We start from the raw sequence: 12,814 nt of genomic DNA, 5'->3' as shown, positions 1-12,814 counted from the left end.
GAACTGATGAAGAGTGATGGCAAGCAGAACCAGGAAATCAATCTACAATGTCTGTAAATGGTACAAATAGAAATAACAAATAGAAGAAGAAGAAACAAAGTTGCATAATTATAATGCCTAAGTCTGGCCCCAAAGAAGAGATGAAAACATGTTTCTTCTCCTGTTCTTCACAGAGGTGGGGGACTATGGGTATGGAACAGTGCATATGCTTTCAGATTGGAGTGATGTGTTGGTTAATTTTGTTTCCCTCTTTTTAAAAAAAATTATTAAAGGGGAAGGTCCTCTAGGAAGAGGGGGAAGAATATATTTGGAAATGAAGGGGATGTAAAAAAAGAGGTATCAATATTTTTTTAAGGAGAGGCAGCATTCTAGGATAGAAAGGATACTGGGCTTGGAGTCATGAAGACCAGAGTTAAAATCCCATCCCACATAATCACTAATTGGTAAGTCACTGAGCTCTCTGAGCCTCAAGCAGCTCCCTAGGACTTATCTACTAAGTCATAGTCTGGCTAGTTCTGAATTAGTGAAGGGAATTTCTGCACCTGCAGTTTCCCACATTGACAAAGATATCTTTTTTGTACCAATAATGAACCTGAGATTAGCTAGTGACACTGACAGAATTTGAACTCAGCTCTTCTGGCTCCAAGTACATGAGCTCTTTGCTTTACGCCAGGCTTCTTCTAGATAGCTGGGGATGGGGGGAAGGGGCACAGTGGATGGAGACCCGAGTTTAAATCCAGCCTCAAACACTTCCTGTCTGCCTCAGTTTCCTCATCTGTAAAATGGAGATCATAATAGCACCCACTTCCCAGGGTTGTTGCGAGGATCAAATGAGATAATACTTATAAAGTGTTTAGCACGGTGCCAGGCACGTAGCAATGGTTTAGTAAATTTCCTTCCCTCTCTCCACCCCTCCCCTCTAGGTATTTAATTTACAAAGATTTGAACTGTCATATTTTCATATCTAACAAGAGACAAGTATTGTTCAGTCCAGTCTGAGGTGCTGGTTCTATCAGAAAGGTGAAAAGCTCAGGGAAGATGATCCAGGGTTCAGCTGTTACCCCTTTCCTTCCTGGAGGAACCTGGCAGGTTATAGCCTTCCTGTCTATATATGACCCACAGGCATAGACCAAGAGCAGGGGTGATGGAAAACCTGTGGCCTCAAGGACACAAGTGGCCCTCTAGGTCCTCAAGCATAGTCCTTGGACTGAATCTAAACCTCACAGAACAAATCCCCTTAATAAAAGGATTTGTTCTGTAAAACTTGGACTCAGTCAGAAGACTACACCCAAGGACCTAGAAGGCCCCATGTGGCCTCGAGGCTGCAGGTTCTCCACCCCTTGCCAAGAGGATCCCAGGGAGTGGGGACCCAAGAGGCCCCGGATAACCCCAGATAGTAATGCTAATGCCCATGAGCAGTGCCTAGAAAGAAATCATGCCTCAACCTCTACCCTGTGCCCACAGACATAAACTTACACTCCAGCCAGGTATGAGCCTGAGCTGAGGCACCATGGGGTCCAGCTAGGGCTGTGAGTTCCAAAGTGTAGTGGCCAGCAGGAAGAGGGCCTGGGAAGGTGGTGTTGAGAGCCTCAGGTCCCAAGGTACTGTTCCTCTCAGCTTGCCCAGTCAGCTGCAACAGGTAACCATCCCGGTGCCCTGGCCCTGCCCGCCAGCTTGCCAAGAGCCCGGGGGGCCAAGGAGTCAGCATCAAGTCAAAAGGGACAGAAGGATCTGTTGGGAGAAATTACAGGGGGAGAAGGAAAAGCATGGAGGAAGAGAAAGAGATGGAAGGGAGGTAGAGGGCTAGAAGGCAGGTACTATCTTTTAGGTGGGGTACTGGCTAACCTCCCACGTGAGTGCCCCATTCTTTCTATGTCCAGTGACCCCTCCAGATGTTGGCAGTTACCACATGGCATATGTTAGAGAAGAAGAAGTTGGCTCTTACTGCTAGTGCAAGTGAAGAATACCTGGTTACATGGAAAGGGAGGCCATACAACTGTAGGCCCTTTCATTGTGGGGTACCTAGGTGCCCACTTCCAGAGACAGCCTGGCAACTTGCCCCAGAGATGCTTCCCCAGAGAAGAATTGCCAATTTGCCTTTCTTGCCCTGCTCCCCCAACAGTACTCACAAGTCTGCGAAGTGGCATTGGGTCCTCCAATCTGCAAGAGGCCGGCAATAGCATTGAGTGACAGCTGGTAGGGAGTGCCCGGGGAGAGGTGATAGAAGGTGTGGCTGGTGTTGCCCCGCTTGGCCACGGCTGTGAGTATAGTACCATCCAAGAGGTCCAAAAGGGTCAGGTGGAACCAAGCTGCCCCCTCAGCCCTGTTCCAAGAGGCTTGAAGGGCATTGGTACCCATGGCAAACAATACTAAATGTTCTGGGGGTATTGGAGCTGAGGGGCAGAGAGAAAAATGGTTAATCTAAAGAAAGATCGGAGGATCCCGTATCATCACAGCTAGCAAGTCCAATTCCCTCTTAAGGTCCTGAGATTTTAAATGACTGGCCCAGGATCACACACCTAACGTCTGAAGCAGGATTCAAACTTGGTTCTTTGTGATTTCAAATTCAGGACTCTATCCACTATGCCACCTAGATGCTTTAAGGGTTAGAAAGTGAGGAAAGGAGCACGGAACTAGGCGTGATGGGTAGCTAAACATGGGAGAACCAAGAAACTAGCCTCTCTCTTGAATACCCCGTCTATGAGGTTGTGCCCTACCTGCCCTTTCCCCACCCCAACCTCCAGGGTGCCAGGTCCCTGAGAACATAACTCCAACAAAGGTAACTCAGGATACTCTATTTACCTGTCCACTGGCGAATGCTGGTCTTGGCATGGAGGGCACCAGCCCAGGTAGTGATCCATAAGGCATATTCACTGCCTGGCAGGAGACTGTCAAAATGGTAGGAGAGAATTCCTGGAGCCACCGAGATGTTCCATGCCAATGTCTGGGACTCCAAGTGGTAAAGGCAAAGCTGGTAGCCATCTTGTTCCCCAGGAGCAGACTCCCAATTGGCCTCTAGCCTGGATGGGCTCCCAGAGTTGTTGAGTCTCAGGTTGAGGACAGGTGAAGGGGCTGTTCCAGGGACAGAAAAGGAGATGTCCAGTGAGCAGCTAAGGGAGTGAGGGGGAATGTAACCATCTCCCCTCAATTTCCAAAATTCTGTCCAGACCCTAAATTATTTCATCCTACTGAATCTGATCCCTAAAAAACTGCCCACCTGTGCCCAGTTCCTACCCTCTGCCAATTTACATGAAGGTACCCTTTTGCCTGATGCTACTCACTTGTCTGAACTGTGAGGGTGACAGTGGAATTCTGGGAGCAGGGCAGCAGCACTGTCACCTCAAGCTGGTAGTGGCTCCCAGGGACCAGGTCCTGGAACTGGAAGCTACTGGCATTGGGGCCAGCCTGGAGCCGCAATCTTTCAAGGGGGGCAGAGAGGCCCAGCTGGGTAAGATGGAGAACATAGCCCAGCCCAGCGGGGATTGGCGTCCCCCAATTCAGGACCAAGCTGGCAGGCTGACCTTTATTACTGACGTTCACCTGCAGGGGCTGTTCTAGGAGAGAATAGGTCCACAGGATCACAGAATGTTAGAGCAGGAAGGATCATGGCACCATAGGATTCAGAGGTAGAAGAAACCTTAGAAGTCAACTCATCCCACTCCCACATTTTACACAAGAGAAAACTCTGGCCCAGAGGAAAAAATTGATTTGCCTGGGATCACATGGCTGCTGGCAGAGGAACCCAGATTTCCTGCCTTTATGCGCAAAAAAAGGGGGTGTGCCCCTCCAGCCTCATTTCTCCCACTGCCTAGGGGAGGCTAATGTCCATGCAGGAAAGAAACCAAGAGGGAGAAAATACAATCGTGGGACAGGGTAGGTGGAGTAGAGGGCCCAGAATACATGGAGAATAGCAGTCGATGTGGGAAACTGTCTCACGGTCCTTTCCAGGGGCTTATCTGAGCACCTACCTCCGAGCTCACTTTCTGCAGGCACCTCTACCTGGTTGCATCCATCATCGTCCTGTAGGAAGGAGAATCATTGGGACAAGTGGCCCAGTGCCCAGACTTCTCAAGGGCAAAAGAGAAACTCCAGAGGCAAGGAAGAAGCTCTCGGTTGTCTCTGATGCCCCTGAGCACAATCACTCCATCTCCCAAAGGAGCATCCAGGGATTCTAAGGTGGCAGCAAAAAGGCATTGGAAGGCTGGTCTGGTCTGGCAGCAGCCAACACAGAACATCGACTGGGCTAAACTAATGCAGACCAGCTGTGGGGCCGCAGGGAAGGAGGCAAGTCCAGAATTGCCCCGATGGTCCGAGCCACCCCTGCCACCCCAGCCATGCCCACCTTACCTCTTCTAAGGTTCCCCTGAGCCAGAGGAGGACAGTGAAGAAGAGCAGGGGCCTCATAATCGAGCCTGAAAGGGATAGTTAGGAGGCAGTGGGGGTGGAGCCCGCCCCTCCCATCCACCCACATACCCGCCTCCCCGCCCAGCCTGTTGGCCGAGATCAGGAGGCTGCAAGAGCCAGGAACAGAGGAGCTTTGCCTACCTAAGGCCTGGCTTTGAGAGGAGGGCAGCAGGGCTGCAGCCTGAGGTCGGGACGGTGGAGAGGGTGTGGGACCCAATGGGGTCAGGCAGGCCTGAGCTCCCCCATGTCTAGCCTCATTTCCAACCTGAACCCCAAGTCCGTCCCTAATGCCAACCCCATCCCTTTCCCCAATTCCTTCCTCCTCCCTTTCCCTATCTCTCTTTCGCTCGGTGGGGTAGGGTAAGCTTGCTGGAAAGGCTTGCAATTTTCCATCCCTGTGGAGGAGAGCTGGAGAAGAGATGCCTACATAAGAGTTAGGAAGACCTGGGCTGAAATCTTACTCTAGGCCAGTCATTTAGCCTCTGGAGGCCTCAGTTTTCTCATCTGTGAAATGGGTTCTATGACCTCTGAGGCCTCTTCCAGTTCTCAATCTAGCATCCTCTGAGTCAAACAACCTAAGTTCAAGACCCTGTTCCAAAGGTGACTGGCGGGATGATTGTGGGCAGGCCAGGCTCTGTGACCCTCCGCTTTGTCATTGCTAAAAGCAGGCTGATAACTCGTGGCTTTTCCATAGAGCTGTTGGGGGGAAGGCCCTCTTTTGACCTTAGTGTATCGTGGAAACAACGGGGATGTAGATGCATGAGCACAGTGTGAGTGTCCCACGTGGGCGAGTGATGGCAGAGGAGACCGGCAGGGCGTGCTGTCATTTTCCTCTTCATTGTCCAGAATGTGCACAGGCTTCAGCCTGTGTGTATGTGTGTGCACGCGTGCTTCGGTGGGCAGGTGGAATATCGGGTCACAGAAGTAACTCTTTTAGAAGCCATCTAATTTACTTCTTCATTTTACCGAGGTTAAGTGGCAGGGCTGGGATTGGAATCTAGGTCGAGGTGTGGCAGGGAAGGAAACAAGCATTTATTAAGCACCTACTGTATACCAGGCCCTGTGCTAAGTGCTTTACAAAAATTATCTCCTTTAACCCGAACAACAACCCTGGGAGAGACAAGTGCTATTATTATCCCCATTTTACAGATATGGAAATTGAGGCAGACAGAGGTTAAGTGGTTTGCCTGGGCTAGTATCTGAGGCTAGATTTGAACTCAGGTCTTCCTGACTTCAGACTTATAACTCTATGCACTAGGCTATATAGCTGTGGTTATGATCATAGAATCATAGAATTATAATTATAATATAAATATAAATATAATTATAGAGGTGAATGGGACCTTCGAGGCCATCTGGTCCGCCTCTTCATTTTACAGAAAAAGAAATTGAAGCCCGTGTAAGTTAAATGACTGGCCCAAGGTGATGTGGATACAAAGGCAAGATTTGAACACAGATATCTGGTTCCAAAGTCAGTGCTTGTTTCCACTGTATACTCCTGCGCTGAGGAAATGAAGACCAGTTACAAAATTAAGTTGATTTGGTGTGGAAATCAAGGGAAGCAGCATGTTCCCTAGTGGGGGGAACTGAAAAGAAGCCGGGGAGTCAGTACACTTTGCTCTCCACCCTTCCAGAACTGAGGAGCCCTTCAACTTGGGGACAGGCTACACAAGAAAGGGAGTGTATTTGACCTGCTGGGGCCCAGCACCCTCTCACACATTCTCCTCCCCTCATCACTGCTGCTCAAACTGGTTCTTCCTGCAACACAGAGCCCCCATCTGGCTGGCGCCAGCAGAGGCCAGACCAGGGTGACACACAGCTGGGGGGGCCCCAACCCCACCCTGGAACCAGAAGCATGTCAGTGTACGGGAAAGATGGGGTCATGGAGAAGTGGGGTTAGCTCTCCAACAGCCGAAGTGGGAATGGGTGCCAGGGGATGGATATATTGACTTTGAGATGGGGAAAGCGGGGATAGGGGAGGACAGGAAAAGGAAAGGGGTAGGGAACAAGATTCATATCCCCTGGGACATGGACATTCTGCAAGAACCAGGGCATCCTAAAGGAAGACTAGAGATAGCTCCACAGTGGTTTTGCCTTGGCCTTCAGGCTCCCCTCCCACTACCAACTAAGCTGGGGGGATGCTCCCTCCCCCCCAGTCTGGCCCCAAACCTCAGAGCCGCTGCCGCCAGGCCCCTGGATAAGGGCCTGGAAACTTAGGAGTTGCAGACTCATCAGATTTTCCAGGCTCCGGGCTCAGGGGAATGGGGCTGGTGAAGGGGGAGACAGGCAGGGAGGCCGCCGAATGGCCAAAGAGGAAGCCTGCTAACCTCATCCCGTGCTTGGGGCCCCCATACCCAGCCAGACCTCGGTTCTCTCACCCTTTTTTTTAAACAGGACTTTAAAAAGAGAAGGAAAGTAATGGGGAAAGAGGATGACAGCAACTGTATTTGGACAAAAGAGCAGGCTTGAATGGGACCCAGGGCTGGGGTCTCCAGGCCACATTGGAAAAGGCCCCTCATCTGAGCAGGGAAAGAGGAGACTGATGAGGGGCAGCATAAATAAATGCCAAGCCCAAATCCTGTGACATCTCTCTCTCCCTCCCTCCCTCCCTCCCTCTCTCTCTCTCTCTCGTCTCTCTGCCTCTCTCTCTCCCCCCACCCCATCTCTCTCTCCCTGCCTGACATAGGCACCTGGCTCATTGTGCTGTTCCTGCTGCCCCTCTTGGTATCTCTAGCACTGCCCTCATGGTGGGGGGAGGTGGTGGGGGAAATGGTGCCAGAGCCTGGACCCAATGCCAGCCTGTGAGCCTCAGGAGACCAGACCCCAACAGAGAGCAAAAAAGAAGGTGACAAGAGACAGAAAATAGACCCCCTCCCATTCATTCAGCAAACAAGGTCCTTAAGGGACCAGAAGCTATCCCCCTCAACTTTGAATCTTTCCCATGAGTCTTTCTAGGATCTCAAAGCACTTTGCCAGCTACCTTTCAATGAAAAACAGCCAGCATGTAAGGGATAGGGTCTAGCTCCTTAGGTAGCCAGGGGTCCTGGCTCCCAAACACAAGTCTGACCTTACCGCTCCCCACCAGCTGTCCAGCCTTGGTTCTTGCAGGTCTGTCCAGGGGTCCTTCCTCATATCCTTGATCTGGTGATTCAGGCACCGCACACACACAGGAAGAGGGTGAGAACAGTGAGTGAGAAGGCTAGAGGGGCTTGCAGTAGCAAGGTCCCATACTCTCTGGGCCTTCTTCCTCTAGCAAAGGAGAGGAGGAAAGGTTCAAGTTGCCACTTTGACCTGGGGCTAGAGAGAAAAAGGGACCTGAGATTTGTGTGTATCCCTGTGCTATGCTTGCATACATATTTATATATGTGTGTATTATATGTGTGAGGAGAGCATTGAATGTACATGCTATAAGTGTGCAGTACGTATGTCTGATAATGTGTGCATGTGACAACACTGAATGTACGTGTCTATAAGCATGGATATGTGCATGTATATACTGAGCATTGTGATTTTCTGCATTTTACGTGTACATAGTATATCCCTGTGTGCTCTTTGCATGTCCTTACAGCCGTAGCACCTAGTACAGTGCCTGGCACCCAGTAGGTGCTTAATAAGTGCTTGTTGGTCTAATATGAGTCTATGCTCATATAAGTGTGAATATATGTTTTATGGTGTAGGTGAGATTACTGTATACGTGTGTCGGACATTTCTGTCCCAAAGTTATCTCAAATTCACCATGTCCAAAACAGAACTCATAATCTTTCCCCCCAGAATCCACCCCTCTACCAAACTTCTCTGTTTCTATGGAAGGCAGGGCCCATCTTTCTGCCTGCCAGGCTCAGAATATCAGCATTATCCCTCTCCCCACTGTCCTCATCAAACCTTGACAGCCCCCCCCTTAGTCCAAGCCCCCATCCCTCCCCATTTGAACCCTTCTGATGGCCTCCTCCTTCAGTGTTCCCCCATCTCTCTAGTCTCTCCCCATCCCAATCTTTCCTTTACCACTGTCCTCCACCATAAACTCCAGCACCTCCTTATATTTATATAACTGCCTTATATTTATCAAATATAAATGCTTCCATTTCACAAGATGGTCCCAACTGATCTTTCCAGCCTTGCTTCACATCCCCCCTCTTCCCACTCGCTACAATCCAGCCCAAGTGGCCTTTTCAGCGTTCCTCCCTCCATCTCCCTTTGCCCTGGCCAATCTCTGATCCTGGAAGGCCTGCCTTCTCACCCTTGTTTCACAGACTCTCCTCATTCCTTCAGGACTCAATTCCAGCACTACCTTCTACCCGAAGTCTTTCCTGACCCACCCCCAAAACAGTTAGTGGCCCTCCCTCTCAAACTACTTCGCATGTGTTCTTTATGTTCTTATTAGAATGTGCACATATTGTCTTCCCTATTAGAATGGGAACTTCTTGGGAGTAGGGACTATTTCATTTTTTGTCTTGGATCCCCAGAACATAGGCCAGTACCTGGCCAATAGCAGCTGCCGACTGACTGACTGATTCCAAGGTGTGTATATGTATGTCTCTAAGTGTTGAGGCCATGGATAATAAAGTGCCAAATTCTGGAGATGACAGGCTTGCCTGAATGATGGTGTTGTCTGGGTCAGGGGTCTCAGCCTTAGGGGGAAAAAAGAGGGGATGCTGAGGCTGTTGCTGCTGCTGCTCCTGCTTCAGCCCTCCAGCTGAGTCACACAAGACCAGCAGAGGGTACCAAAGAGCTTGGGCACTGCCTCAGCCCAGTAGTGGGGGGAAAGAACTACAGACTGCCCACAGCCCCTGCTAGGCTAAGCCCAACTCCCAGGTGACCCTTGGTTTTGCAGGATCCCTCTCTGTTCAGGGGAGGGTCAGACACTAAGAGGGGGAAGGGGGATACCCAAATCCATGAGGGGAGGTGGGGTTTGGAGAAGAGAAGATGACACCACCACCACCCCCGGCCGTAGGAAGGTGTGGAGCACAAGCCAAGGGGTCCTAAGCTCCCACCTCTGGGGGCCCATGTTACCCCACCCCTCCTGTGGCCCCAGAGAGGTGCCCAGCTGGCCTGGGGAACAGCAAACTCCCCATGAGCCAGTGCCCAGCCACATGCACGGTCCCTGTCCGAGGGTCCTCTCCCTACCTCTGCTTGGTTGGGTCCTCCCTGCCCCAACCATCATACCGGCAAGACAAGCCTGGGCAGGCACAGGGGGGTGGGAGCAGCTGTGCCCAGGCTAGCCCAGCCTCTCCACCCTGGGACCTGGTGGAAGGAGAAGGGAGCAGGGAGTAGATGTGCAGTTCAGATGCAATAAGCCTGGACTCTTGGCATCTGGAGCTAGACATTGGAGACATTGAGGCTGGGGTGGACCAGAAAGGGAAAGGGAGAGGAAAAATACAGGACCCAGCAGTCCTGGGCCCCAACAGCTGAGCCAGCCCCTGAGCTGTCCTTCTTAACCTCACCTCCAATCTCATGGAGGGGCTGGTGCCAGCCTGCAAAGAGAGCTCCCTGTGCTTGCCCAGCCCCAGAATCCTAGCAGGGGTTTGCATGATGGGAACTCTGCAGAAGCTCTCATCCTCCTGCCCCCCATCTCCAACCCCCTAGGAAGGGAACTGGAGAGTCTTAGCCCCAGAGGGCCTTGGAAGGGGAAGGGGAATGATAAGGTAGGGAGGAGTCAACTTCACCTAGGCCAGAGTGAAAGGACATAGCCCCTCCAAGCTCCAGACCAGGCAAGGATTTGGAACTGTGTCCTTGCCTATCCCCTCCTCTGGAAACACACCCCTGAGGGCCCAACAGGGCTAGGAGTTTTGTGAGTATTTGTGTGCTAACTGTACTGTCCTCCTCTGAAGCAGAGAGCTTGGTCTGGGCAAATCCAGGAGCATCTCTTCTGAGCTAAAAGACCCATTCTCCAGATGGAACCAAGGAGCACTGAGAGTTCTAACTCTCTTCTCTCTGAAATATTCCCAGATAACTTTGGAAGGACTGTTTCATTTTTAGCATTTGTATCCCCAGTGCCTAGCACAACGCCTGGGCACGGTAGTAGGTGCTTAATAAACACTGGTTTATTAATGTGCCATGGGCAACTCACTCCCTGAAGTGAAGGTAGGCAAACTATGGCTCTTAGGCCAAATCCAGCCTGTTTTTGTACAGCAAAGGAGAAGTGGGCTAGATTTGGCCCAGGGGCCATAGCTTGCTGACGCCTGATCTAATCCAACCCTTGCTTCATTTTATCAATGAACAAACTGACACGAGAAATGAAGTGACTTCATGACTGTCAGGCTGCTAGTAGTAGTAAATAGTGGTGCTGGGGTTGAAACTCACTTTATTCAGTATTCCAGGCTCAGTGTTCTCTGCTCCCACCCCCACTGTTCTAAGTTGAGGACTACTGGAACCCAAGTCCCACCCTAGGAAGGCGAGCCCAACAGAGACAGAGGGGCAGATTTATCATGCCCAGGTGTCTAAGTGTCCCAGGAGGGATGAAGAAGGCTGAGGGGTGGGAACAGGAGGGACAAACGGAGAATCCCGGGGTGGGGGTGGGGAGGGAGCTAGGATACACCAGGTGCATGGAGTGGATCTTCTCCTTCTGCCTAAGCAGCTCCCTCCCTCCCACCTATCCCGCCCCCATCTCCCCAGGAGGCCCCAGGACCCGAAGCTGCCCGCCCACGCACAAACCACCGACCAGCTGAGCCAGTGAGGACCAGGCTGGGGGTTCAGCACCATGGAAACATGGGGGGAGGGGAGACCTTGGGGTGAGGATGGGGGGAACTGGCCGCTTCCTCCTCCCCGCCCCCCCCCCCCGTGGCATCCTAGCTTCCTGTTCCTGATTACAATCAGCACCCTGAGGAGGTGGCCCCTTCTCCACTCCCCCTTCCCCTCCCCAACTCTGAAAAGCCTGACTGGAGCAGGCTAGTAGGAAGCTAGACTTGAGGAGGGGAGGCTCCTAAGATCCAGCCCTCCAGGGATAGGAGGCTCTTCTTTCCCACCTAATCCCGGGCCAAGGTGAGCCCTTCTCCATGCTCCAGATGTGGGATCATAGCAGTTAGAGCTGGAGGGACCTCAGAGATAACCTCTTTCAGCCCCTTCATTTTATACATGAGGAAATGAAGATCTCTAAATGGGAAGTGACTTGCCCAAGGTCACAAAGATAGTAAAGAAAACATTGTCCTTCCAAAGGGGAAGTCCCAAGGAAGGACAATTAAATGTCCCTGTGAACAGAGCATTGGATTTGCAAGCAAAGCACCTGGCTCTGAAGGCTGTTTCTGTTCTCTTCTCTAGATCTTTATCTGGCGGCAGCCCCTCTCTCAGACTCAGTTTCCTCTCCTGTAAAATGAGGGAGCTGAACGATTATCTCCAAGAGCTTATGATCGCTCCCAACCCCAAGCAGTCCCCCCAGCACGGTTGTCCCCACACCCCCTTCCAGCGCCTATTGTAAGTCAGTTCTTTGATGCTGTCACAGTTTGATGGCTGAATCAGAGAAGTGGGAGGAAGAAAGAGAGGGTGGGGGTACCGGGAGGAAGGGTTGGGGAAGGAAGGGAGGATGCCTGGGACAGCATAAGGTAAAAAAGACCTACAGCGAACATGAACAGGTTTACACTGCTGACCGGCAAAAGAACCAGGAAGGTGGTGGAGACCTCCAGGTGTGTGGGGGCAGGGCTGGGTGGGGGGAGGGAAGAAGACAAACAGCTGGGTCTGACTCTCAGGGAGCCATTTGGACATCTGGGTAGACAGGAGACTGGAGAGCTAGCTGACCTCCTTCCCTCAGGCCAGAGGTTTTCCTTGATCCATAAGTCTTCTGAGATGGTATGTGGGGGTGGGAAGGGGTTGTGGGGTGGGGGGGAACATAAGCAAGGCTGGGAAAGACACTCCTGTGATCATTCTCCTTTTTCGGCTAATCAGCTGAATTGCCTGTCTCCAGGTTAGAGAGAGAGAGAGAGAGTCAGGGAGAGTTTTGTGGTAGGCTCAGACCCTGGTGAAGCTATGTTAGGTTTTGCTGCTCCAGACTCTGGGGTCTTCTCCTTGAAACTGCAGAACAAGGGGACCAGATAGTTCCACTCTTAGCTGGTAACCCATATCCTCTCTGAAGTTCACAAGGCCTCTAGTTGTCTGTGAATTCTGGAAGCCAGAAAGGGTGAGAGATGCATGGGAGAAGGCTCCCCGCAAGGGGTGCTGGGTGAGCAGAGGGAGATCTAGACAACAGGGTAGTTGGGGAAGCAAGACAAAGGTGAGGGGTCATGAGTGGCAGTGTCCAGCTAAAATGTGTCATATGACTGTTCAGTGCAGTCCACGCTGCCCAGAAATGAAATTGATCAGGAAGGAGGAAGAGGGGAAGATCTTTATAAACTATTAAGCACATGTAAATGGAAGTTATTAGTGCCTTTCAGGGAGGAAAGATGCTTCAGGAGCTGGATAAAACATACTGAAGTACAGTGGA

General features: G+C 51.4%; 1 protein-coding gene across 1 annotated transcript in view; it reads right to left on the bottom strand.

Annotated features, from left to right (window-relative positions):
• Positions 1-4,404, bottom strand: part of LOC118848052 (receptor-type tyrosine-protein phosphatase V-like) — a 31,664-nt gene extending 27,260 nt beyond the window's left edge. The window contains exons 1-6 of the mRNA XM_036756786.1: positions 4,348-4,404; positions 3,969-4,020; positions 3,282-3,554; positions 2,803-3,072; positions 2,130-2,393; positions 1,477-1,731 (exon numbers count right to left, since the gene is read on the bottom strand). Coding sequence (XP_036612681.1) covers positions 1,477-1,731; positions 2,130-2,393; positions 2,803-3,072; positions 3,282-3,554; positions 3,969-4,020; positions 4,348-4,404 — 1,171 coding nt within the window. The remainder of the gene's footprint in view (positions 1-1,476; positions 1,732-2,129; positions 2,394-2,802; positions 3,073-3,281; positions 3,555-3,968; positions 4,021-4,347) is intronic.
• Positions 4,405-12,814: the final 8,410 nt, after the last annotated feature.

The sequence above is a fragment of the Trichosurus vulpecula genome, chromosome 4, assembly GCF_011100635.1.
Source record: "Trichosurus vulpecula isolate mTriVul1 chromosome 4, mTriVul1.pri, whole genome shotgun sequence".
Classification (NCBI taxonomy): domain Eukaryota; kingdom Metazoa; phylum Chordata; class Mammalia; order Diprotodontia; family Phalangeridae; genus Trichosurus; species Trichosurus vulpecula.
The sequence above is the reverse complement of the archived record's forward strand: the minus strand, read 5'-3'. Positions and strand labels throughout refer to the sequence as shown.